We start from the raw sequence: 19,922 nt of genomic DNA, 5'->3' as shown, positions 1-19,922 counted from the left end.
TCCTTTGACCAATCACAACACATCTGTTCACATCTGATTGATCAGAAGACCAATTACTGCAAAAACAATCTTACTTTGGCTGCATATTTGTCCTATTCTTAAGTCTTGTCTGGGATATATTTCAGTTGGCACACCTGTGTGATGTCCTTTATACATAAAACATTTTCTTCACCCTGGATATGAGACTTTAACCTTTTTGAATTATAAGCTCTAAGTGTTGTCTTGATAGATAAAGTCTGCATATTGTCAGATGTTTAAGCTACCATAGTAGTTAGTAAAAATGAGAACAGGTTAAGAAACAGTAATTGTTTTGAAACCTATAAAAAAATAAACAAGTACTTTATACAAAACTTTATTGCATTTGATGGTCATCCCCCAAATGTGATGCCTTGATAGTCGCATCCTTCCTCAGGGAACTGTTTACAGCTGACAACGTGGTGGCAGTTTTCTTGATGTTCTGCTCTGGAGTTCCATGGCCCGGCAGACTCACCTGGGAACAGAGGGATGGACACGTTAGTTTTTTTAAAAGTCTGGGAGACTTTTAGTGGGAGAAGAGTACATGTGTTTTGGAGTGAGTACAGTAAATCCAACCAGTGGCCCTGGATAATTGTCACAATCGTCATAATGGACGGACCAAGGCGCAGTGTGAGTTGAGTTCCACATCTTTAATTTAAAGTGAAACATTAAAAAAACGACAATAAACAGACAACGACCGTGATAGCCGGGGTGCAACATTCACACTCACAAAAACAATATCCCACAAAGCAGGTGGGAACAGGGAACCCTTAAGTATGATCCCCAATTAGAGACAATGAACATCAGCTGCCTTTAATTGGGAACCATACTAAGAGCACCAACATAGAAATGGAAAAACTAGAACACCCCCCTAGTCACACTCTGACCTAAACACCATAGAGAACCAAGGGCTCTCTATGGTCAGGGCGTGACAATAATATGATATGTGTCATCACACAGACAGACAACAATAGTGAAGAAGGTTTACATAGTGCATCAAGTATATTAGCACCAGCGGAGCTTACTTCTTTCAGAGATCGCAGGTAGTTGATCTGAAGGCTCTGGAGGTCCTTGGAATATTCTGTCTCTAGCACCTGTAGAGAGATGGATAGAGGTACTGAATGCTCTTGCAAGAGAGTTAACATGTATATGTTGATTATTGAGGACTATAAGGGTGCCTTCCAATCAGTCAAATAGATGAGTAAAAGGGGCAGAGGGTTTCAAGTTGTATCTTCATGTCTGTAACTTCACTCTTACTCCTAAGACCTCACCCCTGACCTCCCATTGGCCCAAAACCCTCTAATCAATCTCTCGGACAGGGAGTTACTCCAGGAGTAGACAAGTGTATGGTGCGTAGGGCTTCTCACTCTGCATATGAGTGGAGTATTAGCTATATATACAGTATATAAACAATATGCATGATTTACTGACATAGAGTGCTTCATGTTGTTGCTGGTAGCAGGCCTCAAACTAGATGCAGGGAAATGTCCTGCCTTGTATTATGATTGTATACATCTTCACCAGGTTCCTGGAAATCATATGACAAACCTGCATAGATTAACAAAATAAAATGGTAACTGTATTTAGTCAATTGAAGTCATGACAGCCATAGGTTCCTTACACAGAAGTGTTTTTTGTTCCAGCACTTCACTAACACCTCAATCAACTAATTGTGGTCTAACAAAAACTTGCACACAGTTCAGTCCCCTGGGACATAAATCACCCATGTCTGTATTATTGAATGAGCTTCCCAAGTTACAAGTTCAGCGACAGGTTTGCACAATAGCATTTAACATGTGTGGATCTATTTCTATCGAACCCTGTGAATAAAATCCAAGAACAAGATTCTTTTCCTGATGGCTGGGAGGTTCCCAAGTTCTGTAGATCTGTATGGTGTTAGGGATGTGCTTCAACCTGAGGAGGAAAAGAGCAGAACGTGGGAATAAATGAACCTCACTGCTCAAATTTCAGTGCTGGTTCAAGTTACTGAGAACACCAACTACCTTTAATGTGCCATCATTTTTGTAAACAGTTTTACATATTCATAAGCTTGAACAAGTTTACCAGTTTACTTTTATCAGCTAATATTTTTGCAGTGAAATTGAGAGGGGCATTTTTCTAGACAACTTTTTCAGTCACCAATTAATCAATAAACAGGGAGTGGAATGAAGTAGTTTGAGAAGTGTTCAAAAGTCTGTTACAAGTCTTATTTCTTAGAAACCTAGCTAACATTAGCTACACTTTAGTGATGATGGTGGGAGTTAGCTAGCTTTTCCAAGCAGTTTCAATGGCATTTATAATCAACTTCATCAATCAGATGGTTAACTAACTAACAAATGTATTTGTTTTCCTCACATCTAAAGCTGCCTGATAAATCTAGCCAGTTGATAGTGAAGCTAGGATGAATGTCAGAGGCCAGCTAGCTAATGCAATAGCTGGTCTGGAGTTTGTCTGAAATGTACCATTATATTCTAAATGATAAGCAAACAACTGTCATGCCTTTTCACAAAAGGAAATGTATGAACGTTTCTTTTACCTCATCCTCTCTTGCAAATGGTTAGGTGGTTGTGGTTTTGACAGAAGGAACTGATTGGTCAAGAGTAAAAGTTGCTCCCTCCAGCACAAAATCACATTTTCACTTGCAAATCTATTTCGATTTGCAAATCTCTTTCGACAAATTTACAAAACTTGGTACAAGTTTAAGAATATCTTGGTAATGTGACAACAGTGACAGAACTCGGAGTGACAGAACTCGGAGTGTACACAGATTCAAAATCTGCAAGTGTTATTTTGATTCACAATAGAATATTTATATTCGTAAATGGACTTGTAATAATTCTGAAAATAAATTATACCGGCAAATCTTATTGAATGTATTCAAATATCAAATTACAAGTTTGCAACCGTTGTTAAATCTTTCACAAATCATGATACAAGCTTGCAAAATTAAATTACACATTTGCGAATCGTACTTACAACCACGAATCTCAATGTGCGACCACAAAATTCAAAATACAAACCCACATGGGTCTGTCATCATTATAATCCCATATGGTAGTTGGTATTCAGATTTATTTTATGAAGGTGCATAACGGCTTCGCATAAAATACATGTAATTCAGCTGCTGAAAACCCACGCACTTGCTGGCCAACACATGTTCTTGTGGTGTATGGTATGCCTTTTAGTTAGAATTTTGTTGACAGACTCAATAGAATATCGAGAGACCGGTTCAGCAGAATATTAAGGATCAATGAAAGAAACCCATCTAAATACACTGCTCAAAAAAATAAAGGGAACACTTAAACAACACATCCTAGATCTGAATGAAAGAAATAATCTTATTACATACTTTTTTCTTTACATAGTTCAATGTGCTGACAACAAAATCACACAAAAATAATCAATGGAAATCCAATTTATCAACCCATGGAGGTCTGGATTTGGAGTCACACTCAAAATTAAAGTGGAAAACCACACTACAGGCTGATCCAACTTTGATGTAATGTCCTTAAAACAAGTCAAAATGAGGCTCAGTAGTGTGTGTGGCCTCCACGTGCCTGTATGACCTCCCTACAACGCCTGGGCATGCTCCTGATGAGGTGGCGGATGGTCTCCTGAGGGATCTCCTCCCAGACCTGGACTAAAGCATCCTCCAACTCCTGGACAGTCTGTGGTGCAACGTGGCGTTGGTGGATGGAGCTAGACATGATGTCCCAGATGTGCTCAATTGGATTCAGGTGTTGGGAACGGGCGGGCCAGTCCATAGCATCAATGCCTTCCTCTTGCAGGAACTGCTGACACACTCCAGCCACATGAGGTCTAGCATTGTCTTGCATTAGGAGGAACCCAGGGCCAACCGCACCAGCATATGGTCTCACAAGGGGTCTGAGGATCTCATCTCGGTACCTAATGGCAGTCAGGCTACCTCTGGCGAGCACATGGAGGGCTGTGCGGCCCCCCCAAAGAAATGCCACCCCACACCATGACACACCATGACTGACCCACCGCCAAACCGGTCATGCTGGAGGATGTTGCAGGCAGCAGAACATTCTCCACGGCGTCTCCAGACTCTGTCACGTCTGTCACATGTGCTCAGTGTGAACCTGCTTTCATCTGTGAAGAGCACAGGGAGCCAGTGGCGAATTTGCCAATCTTGGTGTTCTCTGGCAAATGCCAAACGTCCTGCACGGTGTTGGGCTGTAAGCACAACCCCCACCTGTGGACGTCGGGCCCTCATACCACCCTCATGGAGTCTGTTTCTGACCGTTTGAGCAGACACATGCACATTTGTGGCCTGCTGGAGGTCCTTTTGCAGGGCTCTGGCAGTGCTCCTCCTGCTCCTCCTTGCACAAAGGCGGAGGTAGCGGTCCTGCTGCTGGGTTGTTGCCCTCCTACGGCCTCCTCCACGTCTCCTGATGTACTGGCCTGTCTCCTGGTAGCGCCTCCATGCTCTGGACACTACGCTGACAGACACAGCAAACCTTCTTGCCACAGCTCGCATTGATGTGCCATCCTGGATGAGCTGTGTGGGTTGTAGACTCCGTCTCATGCTACCACTAGAGTGAAAGCACCGCCAGCATTCAAAAGTGACCAAAACATCAGCCAGGAAGCATAGGAACTGAGAAGTGGTCTGTGGTGTCCACCTGCAGAACCACTCCTTTATTGGGGGTGTCTTGCTTATTGCCTATAATTTCCACCTGTTGTCTATTCCATTTGCACAACAGCATGTGACATTTATTGTCAATCAGTGTTGCTTCCTAAGTGGACAGTTTGATTTCACAGAAGTGTGATTGACTTGGAGTTACATTGTGTTGTTTAAGTGTTCCCTTAAATTTTTTGAGCAGTATATATGCAAATTCATCTCCGTTTCAGCACCAATTAGTAGATGTAAAAATACTCTGATTTTGAAGATTATTTAGGTTTAGGAAAGTGAATCATAAAAAAACAGAGTTGGAGAGCCTTTAGATATGAAAGAAAGAAAACGGTGGTTTGATTCATTCAGAAAATTGCCAAATTCAGTTCTTTATCCCATGCTAATGTTGGAAGATTAGTGTACATATAATTATAATAGGGAGAATAGTGTACAATAGTAGGCTGTACCCTCGTCTTTTGCCTGCGTTAACCATGGAAATGTGTGATGACACAGCCAAGTATTGCACCATGGGTCAAGTTCAAACTGTTATGGCTTAGTCTGTGCTCTGCTTCGTAACGATTTAATGAGCCAACATGTATTTTATTTATATTATCAACTGTTACTAAAGATCCTCAGGAATAACCACATGGCCATGACAGAGATAACATAGGAAGCAAATTTCACAGGAGCTCCTCAAGAGGAAGCTGACGATGGTAGGAACAGTATAAAAAACAAGCCTGAGCTCCCACCTCAGATGTTGAATACACAGAACATGCCAATCAATTCCTCTAAGTTCGTGTTCATGGCCGACACAGCCCTAGTGTGCTACATGACAAAGAAAGGCAAAAATGTGGTACTCATGAGTACGCTGCACAGAGATGAGAGAATCTGTGGCCAGGAACATCAAAAACCAGGAATCATAATGGATTACATTGCCACAAAAGGAGGGATGGACAATTTAGACAAGCTGGTGACTGGCTACAGCTGCAAAAGAAGAACCCTACGCTGGTCACTTGTGATATTCTTCAACATCTTGGACATCTCGGCATACAACGTGTTTGTCATCTGGATGGCGTTGAACCCAGATTGGAACAGAGGGAATCTCCAGAGGAGACGGCTCTTTCTCGAGGAGCTGGGCAAGGCATTGGTAAGACCTCAAATCCAGAGGAGGCAACATATCCCAAGGACCCCAGCTTCTCCAGCCATCGTGAGGAGGATTCAGGAGGAGGATGCTGGTTGCCCATCCACCCGACCCACAGAACCAACAACTCCAATACCGGAAGTATGTGTGAGTGATGTTGTTGCATGTGTGTGTGTCTGACTCTTCTACCTTGGCCTGCTGTAACTAGATATGTGAGTGAGTGAGAGTGTGAGTGAGTGAGTGAGTGAGTGAGTGAGTGAGTGAGTGAGTGAGTGAGTGAGTGAGTGAGTGAGTGAGATGTTAGTAAAATCCCTGAACTAAGTGTTTTCATCATTCTAGATTGCCGCCGGTAGGAACAAGAACAATCGCTACGATGTGTGTGGACCCAAGAAGGACAGGAAGACACAGTACACATGCATCAAGTGCAACAAACATACAGCAAAACTATATCCCTCATGTGGTGTGTACACCGGCCTTAATTTGTGTTCAATTGGGATCATTTATAATTTCCATAAAATACTGTATGTAAAATTTGTCCTTCCATTTTGTTCAGTTCAAAGCAATAAACATCAATAGTGATGAAAACCTTGTTTCATTTATATTTGTTCAAGATAAACATGATTTATTCCATCCATGTCTTGATTATAATTGATTTTTGTTTACAAAAATCACATTTTATTAAATAAAACAATATTTATTGATAAATGTGATCTACAAGCAATATAGACAGCATTCATGGTTAATATTTGCCATTTACCATTGCTAATTGACATAAGTCAACATCTGCGTTTTAAGTATTTTTATGTAAATTGTTATGGTTGTATTGTTTTAAAAACCCAATAATGTTGTGGGTCCATCAGACCCGAGAGCATTGTGTGAATAACAAAAGCATGAACATCACACAAGGTCAGAATATGCATAAAGAGAAAAGTGCATGAAAAGGGAATTATGTTCCATTTATGCATGCTTAACTCGGGTTGGAATTGGGCCCTATGTCTTTCTGCCTGTCTGCTGCTTGTATCAGCCAACCAGACCGAATATTGATGATGATGTAGGCTAAATCAAGTATTATCAAGTGTTAATCAAATGTTATGCTGCTGTGGCAGTACAGTACTGTTGATATTTAAACTAGGTAGCTAGCTTCACTCACACTCGACCTGTGACAGCATCTCATGCATGTGTGGATACCAGGCATATGCAATATTTGTTCAGGGCAGACTGGGTAAAAAGGATGAGCTCCATACAGGGCAGATCAACAGGTTCAACCAATGGACGGGATGGTCGAACTTGATGACATCACGGTGACTTACGGGCATTGGGTTCCAAATAGCAATGACAAAAAAATGTATACAAAAAATTATTTTTGTGGAAATTATACCACCACCCAAAAGGGCACTTTGGAGACTAGAAGGGAAAATGGGCATGTGCTCTGCACAGGTAGAGCTCTATCTGTGCACGTGCCTGGCCATGAGGAGAGAGGAGAGACTTACTCCACAGACAGGTGCAGTGACCCTGTACACCCCTGGAGGTGCCACATGCATTTGATTGGACATTTATGGTTGGCCAGCGTTTTTTTAACACAGCCACCTGGATGCAATAAAGGGTCAGCTCTGCGCTCCGGTTGCCTTGCCCATGGGATTTCCCAGCAACTCCCGTGGGAGGCTTGCCCAGTTAAGATGTTTATTAAGCTGAAAGTGGTCCGGAGGGAAAACAGAGCGGTATTGAGAGATTTGGGCTAGCAGTTTTCTTGTTAGTTGTAGCGCTCCACAGAGGATTGGTTTATTTCCCCTGCTGAACCCAGAAGGAGGATGTAACAGGGTCAGTTCATAGGGCATGAGTTTGCCAAAGTGGTAACTAGGCACATGAACTCCAGGAAGGAAATTCCTGCAGACCAGCGAGGTCCCTTTCTAACAATCACCCTTTCAGTTCCTCCCACATTACTGATGAATACCATACAGAGCTGACCGGTGGCATGTTAGGTGAACATTCTTTAATTGTTGACAATATTGTTTTGTGACTTGCAGAAAAAAAGATAAATGGTTCCAAATGTATTTTAAGAACATTTTACATTCATAATCATCAAAACAGTATTAGCAAGAAACCTTGTCCTGTACTGTATGTCTACACAATAGATGATTGTTCTTCTAGTGACCTCCATGAGTACTACTAGACCACTAGTTCAAAGCCCTGGTCTTCAGCCCCAGGTGGGGTGCTCTGATAACTTAATTTAGCCTGTTAGCTCTCCTTTAAGGGGCTGAAAACACCCACTAATATATTCATTAGACTTTATGGTTCTCTGCTCTGGCTTTCTCATCTTGACAAAAGCCAGAGAGCTTTTTCCTCTCTCTCTCTCTCTCTCTCTCTCTCTCTCTCTCTCTCTCTCTCTCTCTCTCTCTTTCTCTCTCTCTCTCTCTCAGTCAGACGTTCCAAGTATTTCTTAGTTTCTGGAAGGGATATACTGAAGTTGTGGTCAGCACATAAGGAGCAGCACGTTGTGATGGAAAGGGGTTTTAGATTACTCTGCCTAATGTTCAGGACAGATTGGAAATGTTTGCTTGTGACAGACGCTGTCTAAATCTTCACTACCAGATCCACCCAGCTGAAAAACATCTGGTGGATTTCTACCTTTTCTCTGAAGTGCAGACTTGTAATGACACACACACACACACACACACACACACACACACACACGCGTACACGCACACGCACACAAACACATACACACACACACAGACACACAGACACACACACACACATATATACACACACACACACACATTTCCACAAGAACACCGTAGTACACCTATGGACTGCACAAGAAAAGTGACATTTACCTAAAGTAATGAACTCGATTCTATAAATAAAAATATTAGTTTAAATACCTTTCTTGGTAACTGTGGCCCCTAAGCCATTGCACAGCAGTTGTGACTGTAACATAGCCAACACACGTGTACTAATGGCTTCTGACTTACTTTGCATGCATGTATAACTGCAATAAGTGAAGAAAAAACATGCCTTTGGTTTCATGCCAGTTTTGTCCAAGTATCTCTATAATGGATTCTCCATAGTGTGGTGTTCATCATGATTATACATCTTTCTGGAGTCCTAAAGCTAACATGACAGAGTCTTTAGATCCATTCAGAATGTCTTTCAGTGCTCTAGCCACAAGGTCTGTAGGAACATGGAGAATGTATGTGTCCCACATGAGTAAAAGCTGTGTATGCCTGCTGTAAATGGCACATATCCCAAGATCATGTTTGGAACCTCCTGCAGCCTTGCTTTCTGTCAGGGATACATTATTGTCCTGGAGACAAATCATATGGACAACATAACAATCCAACGAAAATCAATGTAAATCGTGCTCGAATTGAGAAACATTTGCCATCACCAGAGTAGCAAAGCAGGCAAAGCAACTACATCCATATTTCTGCATCTGTTACACTCACATCTTATAGAATTATCAAGAAAGATACTCTAGCTGACTATTTTTGTGAGCAAATGGAACTTGTATGTGAGTAAACGGAGGAACGTGTATGTTCTCTATTGTTTCAGCTGAGTAGTCTCTGCTCTGGCCTTTCTATCATCTCCCAGTCACAGACACAACTCCCCTGTCTGTCTATTTGGCCTATTAACTTCTCCAGATGTGGCTTGGTTTTCTGTGTACTGTTCTACAGCTCTGTTCTGCAATTACCTCAGTTGCCTAATGTTTCTTAGTCCCAGCAATATCCATATGCCAGATGGATTATACCAACCTTTAACTATGGTCACCACCAGTTGGGTGGTGTCACAGATAGATGTTGACTGACTGACACAGATTTGGTATTAATGTGGTTTTGGTAATGCAAAATTCTGCCGTACTTTGATTGTTTTCAATGTGTTTAGGTGTTTGAGAAGTTTTGGCTGCATGAAGACCTGTTTTACAATAACCTGTATATATATATATATATATTTGAAACAAAGCAGAGAAGAGAAGGAGAAGGAGATCCCTAAAAACAAAGCCTTTTCCACTGCTGGTTTGACAGTATTTTTAATCTGTTCCCATCTTTCATCTGCTCTCTCCACAGTGCTAGATGTACGGTTTGAAGGAGGACTTGGGTGGGGAAAGTTTTTTGATCAATGTGAATGACATGCAATAGGCGTTTCCAAAACACATTTTGTGTGTGCTTTGTAAAACTTTGCAGTAATGGCGGGACAGGAGAACCATCCTTCATTGGCAACCCAGTACTCTTTACTTGGTTCTACATCTGTTTATTAGTGTTTGTATATGATGTGCCAGTCTGGAATTAATCCATTTCTGAATGACAGATATCGTTTTTTATTCTCAAGAAATATTGCTCAGATTATATTACTCACTCATTGTATATGCAACATTACATTACTGTTCACAGTAACCTTTGTGTAACACTTTGACATGCTCAGTTATTGTAGATAACATGCATTCAAGATTTTGCCATTACACATCTGCTACCATATTAACTGTTAGATAATCTGTTACCATATTATCTGTTACCATATTATCTGTTACCATATTATCTGTTACCATATTATCTGTTACCATATTCAATTAGAAGTCGTTCTGGAGCTGAAACAGTAGCTGAGAGTTTCAGTGTTTTGAATGAACCACAAGTTGAGTCACATAGTGTTAGACTGTCCAGCAGGGGGCATCCTTGTAGTTCTGTTATAGTATAGAGGAGAGCCATCGTGCTTCAGATGGGGTTTCTCTCATGCGGGTGTAAACTGGTACTGTGAAAATGATCATTTCAACACTGTTGCTGTGTTGTTCTTTTGTTGTTGTTGATGTATGATAAAGTATGTTTGTTTTTATTGACGTTGCCAGTATACTTACAGCACTCTGTTCCTTATTTATATGTATCTGTGTGAGTACATTCTGCTGTGAACATTACCTGTTTGTTCAGAGAGGGGTACCAGTGTATTTTAAAATGATAATGTCACTTTGAGATTTCTACATGATATACATATAATATGCACTGATATTTCACAATTTTAACTCATTTTCATGGTGTTTTTATGGCTCATCGTTTCACTGTTTATTATATTATGTTATGTTTGATTGGGCTAAATCAAGGATATTTGTAGTTTGGGATGTTAGTGAATCAAAGAGGGCATGATTGAGTTGCACGATAAAGGATTCTGATGGTCTATTCTCCAGGTGTGGCCTTCAGAAGTCAAGAGGTGAGAGTTGAAAAAACAACACCTATAGTTAAAAAGTATCTTATGGCTATTTTGTATGATATCCCAGAGACATTTCATGTTCTGTGTACCTCAGCCTATGCTTGTAAGCAGCTACTTAAACTAGCGTACGTCATATCTTGTGTGGGGCAAACAAGACTGCTAGAGAGGTTTTATCCTTGTCTTTAAAGAAGCATCATGGAGAGCCAAAGGTTTTGAGGAACATTCATTACAAGATCAAAGTGAGTTAAACCACCAAAGTCCTCAGCCACTGCAATTTACTGTATGTCTCTGGTGTAATCTTTCAGTCAGGGATTGGCTTTTTCACTAAGATTTCCAGACTAAATAAGCCATCCGTTTTTATGAAAGGGAAGTTTGTTTTGCATTCCTGTATTTCTATATCCTTTTGTAGCCATTCAATATTTTAGAATAATATTTATTTGACATTCATATCATCCGATCTGATGTATTTCAAGTCTGGTTAGTGTTTTGTAGAATATAAGACCCTTGTAAAAAGCTTTACAATGTTTTCCACAATGTTTAATCTCTAAGTGCTTATTTCCATGATTATGTTGATTATTGTTGGATGTTCAATGCCAACCTACCAATTTTACAGATTGTACCAATTGTAACTCAAATCCACCCATTCTATGTTTGCCCATCAATTTCTTCATCCCCAAAATACTGTAAAATCATAGTGTGTAGCCTTTTTACCTCATGCACAATATTGAAATAGAAAAACTTTTATACTACAGAGAGTGAAAACTGTGTCCATACAAAACTCATTTTCTACTACTGTGAGTGAACACATTTGACACATTTTGACACCTTTATATTTTGATGCATAATCACTATAGCATTCAAAATCAGGTTTATTGTAGTTCATCAATCCCTTTCCGAACACATTATTTTTGACTTATATTCTGCATGTTCCATTTTAGTGTAAGCAAACGTGTTTCCAAGCTATTCACAAAAGCTTTAAGTCACTTTGAAAATGGTATCATTCATTTCTCTGTGCTATAGCCTTCTAGTAACCTTGTAATCATGTTTATGCTGGTAATTACAGTAAAACTAATGCTGGATGAATATTACAATATTAAAAATGTAAAGACTCTCATAGACTTTTTGGTAAGAGTTTGCATTAAAGTAAATTGCAATATACTTTCCAAGTTAAGTTAAGTGTATTCAAATACCCTTGAAATACATAACAATCAAATGAATGTCTACTTGGCAATATTACACCACAATTTGAGGTTTTCATTATTATTAATAATAACAATAATAAGAAGAAGAAGAATGGTAACAATAATTGTACAAAGATAACAGTAATAACAGTAAATCAACTGCAATACAACGAATTTCTGCTGTAATTCAACTAGCTATCGCAACATGTTTGAGACCCATCATTATGATGGCGGTAAAGATATAAAGTGATCTTTGAGTTGTTTTATAAATCTATAATCTGTCTTTTGATATAGTTGTTATAACCTGTGTTTAATTCCTTATCGGTCTGTTATAGTAGGTTTGGCGATTATATAACAAGTAACATAAGGTTCTCAGAGCCGATAATGAAATAGGTCTTGACCTGACCCTTCACATCTCTCTCAGTAATCTCACACAAACACACACTCTTTGCCCCGGGCTCTCACAGTTAACATTTCACGGTATGGAGGGTAAAAACGTGAAGAATGAAGAATGAATCACATTTGGTTGTCATATAAATGTTGAAATATAAGATGACTTATGCAGGGTTCCCTTCCAAAAGAGACGTCGGTCTCAATGGGACTCCCCGATAAAATAAAGGTGAAATAATAAATACAAATAAACAAATGACTTTAACGAATTTATTTGCTTTTTACATTTTTGCCTTTTGATTTTTGGTTTGTTTTACTACATTATTGTCTACTTTACCATAGGAAAAACGCAATAACAATTGATTAAATAATATATTAACCTGGGTGACAAAGTAGCCTATATTCAGTTGCAGAATATTGTTTTTTTTTTACACACCGACTAAAAAAATGTGACTCGCATGGGCCTATTTAGACATTTCTGTAAATTAACAATACGAAGTTTATTCTTCGGCTACTTGTTTCGTTTTCTTATGTCTTGTATGGCCTGTTACCTATTTAAAATCTAAATAAAGTCAATGTCGTTGTTGCCATATAGGCCAGCAACGAATTGAACTTGAGCTTTCATGCATTGCATTTAAACAATAACCTCTTACCTTTTCGGTGGATGCAATAGAAATGGGTTGTTTTACTGAAAACAGATTCTCATAACCTTCTTAGCATACTTATTGGGACCTTTTCCCAGGGTGCACATGCAACACACCTGCTGCGTGAAGTTTCTTCAATAGTTTAGGGGGAGGCGTTCTCATGTAGAGACCCATTAAACGCCTCGGGTAAAAACCCAGCATTTGGTTTATTATTGGCATATCCGATTGGTGTCCGACTGCCAGTAGTTTGTGTTCATTATAATCGCTTTTGAATTTCCTTGTCGATATGACACAATGGTAGACCAAGAGTAGTATTCTGTTTCAACGCTTTGAATAGTTAGTCCAATATACGGACGACATTTACCAAATGGAAAATGAGAGGAGGTTGATATCTTACAAACACATCACAGATGTGTCATGCAGGGCTTTTCTAGTCATCCTTAACAGGTATAGGCAACCATCCTTAGTCAGGCAGGTCAATCCCATAGAAATACGGTTCATGAAGCCTACGTTGTCTATCTATTATAGATATATTATTCTATTGTACTCGAATTATCTATTTTTCAAAAAACATTTTTTCTGATGCCTCTGACATACAGTATAAAGGCTTAGTAAATAGAATACATTAGTATCTGTTGAGGCAGTAGTTTTGCATATAAACAAATATATTTCCCCAATCAAATCCAGGCCAATTGCAATCCAGAATATGTCTAAATATTCGACGCATGAAGCATTGTATTCAACACAATTCTTCCAACAGACCCAGTCCTTAGCAGTTCTTCTTCTGAACGCCAGAGGGCATCGCAAACAAATCATGGACCAGTTCTATGGCTTTGAACATTGCAAAGTGGGCTAGTTCACCATATTGTCCACAAAGGATATCAAGAACACATATGGATAAGGTAGGCCTAACCTAAAACTAAGATTTTAAAAATGTTATATGATCATTTATTGTCATTTTTTAATTACATTTTGCTTTCCTGTTATTTTCTATAGTAATATACCTGGCTATTTTGAATGCCTTAACTGCGATTGTAAATGTATTCTTATTCATATTATTATTGTTATTATTGTTTAGTTTTTTTTGCATTTGATGTGGCTGCAATTTTTTAGTGTAAAGTGCTGTTATTCGCAATCAAATTTGAGTTACAATATTTCTGGCATCTTCGACATATTTCATATGCATTATTTACGTATCAACTAAGCAGCAACATGAAACAATATTGCTTAAAGTCGCCTGTGGACTAAAGGCAGTAAACTATTAGAACCTGATTTAGATCATTTAAGCTATTTAAACAACGAAAAAAATGTAGCAGTTTCATTTATTTCGCTGACAAGTAGGTTTGAGATTGATTGAGTATTTATTTGACTACTAGGACATTTAGGATATCCTTTGGATTTAGGCGCGCGGCGATAAATAATAGCTGATTCGAGTAATTAACTTAAGCAGAGGCCGTCTTCCAACCCACCTCCTGCCCGGTGTCGTGCTTGATCAAACAGAGACCAGAATCACATTAGAACCGTTGATCTGAAGACTCTACATACCCAAAACTATGGGCTAAGGAATGCTCAAAACCATGAAGCTGTGCATATCGCAAGATTTTCCAGGCCTGTAATTAGTGGTGTATAGGCCTACTGTAGAGATAGAGAGGGATGAGGTATAAGAGGTAGGGTATCTCAGTGACTGCCCGAAGTGTCCTAATGCCTCCAATGTACTGAATCCCTGGAGTACTGCAAAAGGGGAGGCATAACGAATTATGTATAGCACCCTGTAATTTCAGCTACGGGCGACTCGCATTCCTCACCTTTGCCGACATCTTAAAACACAAAACCCGCATTGGAAAGCTAAAATATTTTACGTATAGGACAAACATTATGTTATATAGGCTAGGCCTACATAGTGGAAACTCGTTGCGTTTCATTTCATTTACTTTAATGGTTTAACATGGTTTATTTTTTTTACGTGTGTATCATTGGTTGAAATTGGGAATAATTTAGAATTGAGGAATGTGACTCTTTTTTTCCGTTGGGGATACTATTTTCGATTCCAAGGCTTGCTTTTCTGAGCCATCCTGTCATGAATAAATCGGTGTGCATCTCAGTCACAACTGAGGACACCTGCGATTGATAAAAACAGATGAAAGGATCAGCCCTCCGCTGAATTATAATGATGGCCTGTGTCCGGCACAGAACAGCATAATTGTGTCAGTATGAATAATTAGTATAACTACACTTATTTGTTTTTGCTAAATGTTGTGATTGTAATGCATAATTGTTTAGTATAATTTTACACTACACCACAATAATAACATTTTCGGGTTGCACACAACCAACAAGAAAATGATATCCAACCTCATACAATATCTAGGCTAATGCAAATTAGGTGTACAGGCAAACAGGTCGCATTTCATAATGTATTAGGCAACAGTATTATTAACAATTTAACACAAACCCACGTTGTTAAAATGATAGCTCTAAATGAATGAATGAACGACATATAAAGGGTTCCATCCTGTTTTTAAAATACATCGCAAATGGATATAGGCTACTGCTTAAAAAGTCAGTATAGGCTACGGCATGTACGCTGCACGCTGCTCAGTTATCGCTACCCCATCGCCAGGTGCGTCGGCGGTAGAGGGGTCACTAGGTTCAAGTCTTTGTAGTGGACACAATACCACAAAGCATGTGCACTTCGAACGCGTGATGGTCCAATACTTGATTTCAAAGCATTTACTAACCTATATGAAGACAAGGAGGAGGAGAAGAAGGAGAAGGAGAAGGAGGAGAAGGAGGAGAAAAAATAAGCATCATCCTCACCAACACCAACAAAATCAACAACAATAGGCCTGCTAGGCTACTTCTACTATTGTAGTAATAATAAGAACTATAATAATAACAATAATAAAAATAAGCATTATCAGCATCATCATTATCATCATCAAAACAATAATAATGCATTATCATCTTAACAATAGTACACTTTTAACTAAATACAAATATATTGCAAATGGTCGTAGCAAGTTGCTTGATATACCTTTAGTTTGCTATGTACAGTATTTGAGTTGCCTCTTTTATAGTTGCTGTACACTGACTGTACTTTTTTTCTCTCACCATATTGTGTATAGCTTTGTTCAAAGTGATAGCCGAAACTCAGTTCAACTCTTTAGAGCGCACCGACAGTGAGCACCAATAGCATCCCAATGTCAGTAAATAGTCCCCAAAAAAGTGACGTGACCACGGAGGGGTGGGAGGAGGATCCATTGGCTTCAATCTTGGTCTGAGACTTTTCAAGCTGCAGGGATCCGACCGAGGGACATAGTATTTGAAGAGTTACCATTGGAACATTTCACTCATATTTCTTGGAGTTACAATTGTTGTTGTTTTTGTTGTTTTAGAAGCGAAAGTCTTGAGCGAATAGGTTCCTCCTCCATAGCCTTCTCTCCTGGCCACGCGCGGGTGCTAACAAGAAGATAGCCGAAACGTATTCAGTCCGAATTAACAGGTGACTGCTCAAAATAGTGTTTGTCAAATTTCTTGCCGCTTCTAACGATTCTGTGACATCTGAAGATTCTGCTCCACAAAAAGTGGAGCCGGTCTTAACATTGGGACGCCTTTTTTAATTTAATTTTTTTTAAATTAGCGATCTGGGAACACACGTTGTTTGTGTATGTGTGTGTGCGAGTAGTCTCAGCACATATTCTGGGCTTTAGCTAGGATTTGAAGCGAAAACAAGTCTGACAGTACATTGTTATGGATATTGCAACAGGTCCCAAGTCACTGGAACGCTGTTTCTCGAAGAGAAACCATTCCAAGTACCCAAGGATGCTAGACGGTATAAAGATTGAAGATAATCCCCATCGTCAAGCTACCCTTGGAGTCATGCTTGGTAAGTCCTGCTTGGTTTCATCTGCATCCATAGTATTAAAAGAGCAGGAGAGTTCAGATAGCACACACAATACGAGACATTTGATGAATCCACCATCGCTGTAATTGTATGTCCGCAGCTATGCAGACTATATCCTCTCATGACCCGTAGGCCTCCTGCCTTAACATTTCATATATTTTACAATATTCTTTAGTTGTAATTTTAAATATGAATGTATTGTATTCTTAGCAACAAATAACACAAATGACTGACCACTGTATTCAGGATCTCCGTATTACTCTGACACAATAGCCTGTTTCATTAATTTGTGAAATTATTACTACGTTAAATAATTTGATGAAAGTTACTGTAATTGATTGCTGCTTGTTAAGGAAAAGGCTATCACATTCAACCAATATTTTCACCGCTAGCTGGCCTTATCATTCCTGATTTGAGTGGTTTTGGTATAGATATTAAAACACATTCACTAAGCACTCCAGGTCTATATTTCCATGATCATTGTAGTTATTAGACTAGGCCCTACAACCTGGTCTTGTAGTGTGATAAGGACTGCTTGTGTTTTCTCTTTTATAGTTACATGTTTATAATCTATTACTTCATATTTAATATCTAAACTGAACATTTAAATTGTAAATATAGAAATACAAAAATAGAGCTAGTATGCATATTATTGTTGAATTTTAAACTTATTTTGCATCCATTTTAGGGACAGAATACCATCACCGATCTGTATGTGAAGGATGCCAGCGTCCAATATCTGACCGGTTTCTGATGAGAGTCAACGATTCCTCATGGCACGAGGAGTGTTTGCAGTGCGCTGTGTGTCAACAACCTCTAACTACCAGTTGTTACTTCCGGGATAGGAAACTGTACTGCAAACATGACTACCAACAGTAAGGACAAGAATACTTATATATATTGTGTGGTTGTTTTACGCGCAAGGATAATCAGCAAGTAGGCCTTGGCTAGGCCTAGCCTATAACCAATTGGGAAGCATGAGTAGAATTCTGGTTTAGAGTGTGTCCAACCATTTCACAATTGCAGCAGAATAACCCACTTTGATTTCATTTAAGTCATCAGGCCTACACTGTTAGCTGATGTGTTCAATTTTCCAATAATTCCACTCCTCACGCGGTCGAATGCGGTCCTCTTGCGCAAGCCCAGATACGCGCCTCCGCTAGGCCTACTTGTCAGTTGCCTGGACTTATATCGCTCTTTAGAAAACATGGGCAACATTTACGCCTATCATAGACCTATAATTGAAAAAATGAAGCTGTTCAATATTTTCTTTATTTTGATTATATGGCGTGTGATAACAGGCAGCCAGTTTCAATTCACGTTAGTGTTAGTCGTAATTCTTTTCTAACGTTGATGTAGGGAGCCTATGCAGTGTCCACCACTTGGTCGAAATGATAGTCAGTCACAGAACAGTTGGTTTTTAGTGGCACTTTATTATCTGCAATTTCGTTGATATTTTATATTGTTATGACGTGGATCTCTTGCGGCAAGTGTTTCATTTGTCGTTGGATTGGAGACCGATGGTTCACTGCAGCGTTCAGTGGAGCATTTAGCCGAACCCTGTTCATGGTAGTGGGACGGCATGGTTCATGTCTAAACCTCAACTTTTCAACATCGGAGCGCATTTTTATCTTGATGCAAATATTTTAGACAATTGTAGGTCTAAATGCAGCGTAGGCCTTTGTCTCGTTTCAAGATAAACAACAACCCAAACATGTAGACCCACCCATTTGAATAGTTTATTGATATTATTTCGTTATTAATCCTATGTCATTGTAATAATTACACACACTGACACACACACAGAGAGAGAGAAAGAGAGAGAGAGATTATAAAAAATAACTAGAAAGAGATACCAGCCTTTTTGCGAATATAGTGGGCCTATATACGAAAATGCTGTATTTAGTTATGTTCCTTTATTACATTATAGGAATAATAGGTTATCATTCGACCATTTTAAATAACAAAAACGGCCTGCGAAAAGCAACAATGGCCTGCGTAAATGTTCTCCATTTACTCTGAGAACTAAAAATATTATTTGCTTAACTTATTATTATGATTATGATGATTATTATTATTATGATGATGATGATGATGATTATTATTACTACTACTAATATTCATAATTATCATTATGACCTTTAAAACTTTTACTTTGGACACGTTTAATTGGTAGACTAATTAAACGTCAATGGAAATGTATAGTAAAACTATATATAAAAATACATTTATATATGTAGTTATTTATTTTTCTATAATCAACAGCAAGAACATTGATACAGTAATGATATTTTGTGGCAGATCACATGCATGCGTGATATCGAAAACATACCGTTGCGCGCATCCAATAAAGCCTTGACAATGGTGAAGCAAACTGACTGATGGCGTTTGCTGTTGTCTCGATGGGGGGCTAAAGTGTATTCTCCCTGCACAGTCTTTGTGTAGCATGTGGACTTAGGGGTGCCCTGTGTTCCCACTCATTGCATCAGTGCTCTTCATGCTTGTCACTCAATTTTAAACTTTTTGTGTCAGAGCTTTTTAACATTGCTACTTCAATCACTGGTACATTATAGCTCTCTGCTAGATACCCTGAATCAAACAATGAGCTACATCTATTGCCCCGCATCACTCTCATTGTCTGCTATTCATCCTGCTCTATCCAACATGACCTTAGGCAGTTAGTAGTAACAATGTGAATTTCATAGCAGCAGCTCCGGGATGCCATTGCCTGGGAGATGCAGCCAGGAAACAGTGACATAGACAAACAGTGCAGGCAGGCACGGAGAGGGATCCAGTTATTTCACCACCTTTCTCTCTGTGG

The 19,922-nt window shown here is 39.2% G+C and overlaps 1 protein-coding gene and 1 long non-coding RNA gene across 4 annotated transcripts in view; one reads left to right on the top strand and one right to left on the bottom strand.

Moving 5' to 3' along the window:
* Window positions 1-345: 345 nt before the first annotated feature.
* LOC115200058 (uncharacterized) lies at window positions 346-16,416 on the bottom strand. 2 transcript variants are annotated; one of them, XR_003879473.1, is made up of 5 exons: window positions 16,232-16,416; window positions 13,207-15,935; window positions 1,447-1,929; window positions 1,041-1,109; window positions 346-490 (listed from the first exon to the last, which is right to left on the bottom strand). It is a non-coding gene; the product is annotated as an uncharacterized LOC115200058 (long non-coding RNA). The 2 variants fall into 2 exon arrangements; XR_003879474.1 differs by having other exon boundaries at window positions 16,309-16,416.
* Window positions 16,417-16,504: 88 nt separating this feature from the next.
* Window positions 16,505-19,922, top strand: part of LOC115200057 (LIM/homeobox protein LMX-1.2) — a 57,280-nt gene continuing 53,862 nt past the window's right edge. Inside the window, exons 1-3 of one of the 2 annotated variants that reach the window (XM_029762743.1) lie at window positions 16,506-16,699; window positions 16,964-17,083; window positions 17,790-17,976. In XM_029762743.1, the coding sequence (XP_029618603.1) occupies window positions 17,020-17,083; window positions 17,790-17,976 (251 nt within the window). In that variant the 5' untranslated portion in view covers window positions 16,506-16,699; window positions 16,964-17,019. Of the gene's footprint in view, window positions 17,084-17,789; window positions 17,977-19,922 lie in introns of both variants that reach the window. The other variant, XM_029762742.1, reaches the window with a different exon arrangement.

Source organism: Salmo trutta, chromosome 9 (genome assembly GCF_901001165.1).
Source record: "Salmo trutta chromosome 9, fSalTru1.1, whole genome shotgun sequence".
NCBI lineage: Eukaryota > Metazoa > Chordata > Actinopteri > Salmoniformes > Salmonidae > Salmo > Salmo trutta.
The sequence above is the reverse complement of the archived record's forward strand: the minus strand, read 5'-3'. Positions and strand labels throughout refer to the sequence as shown.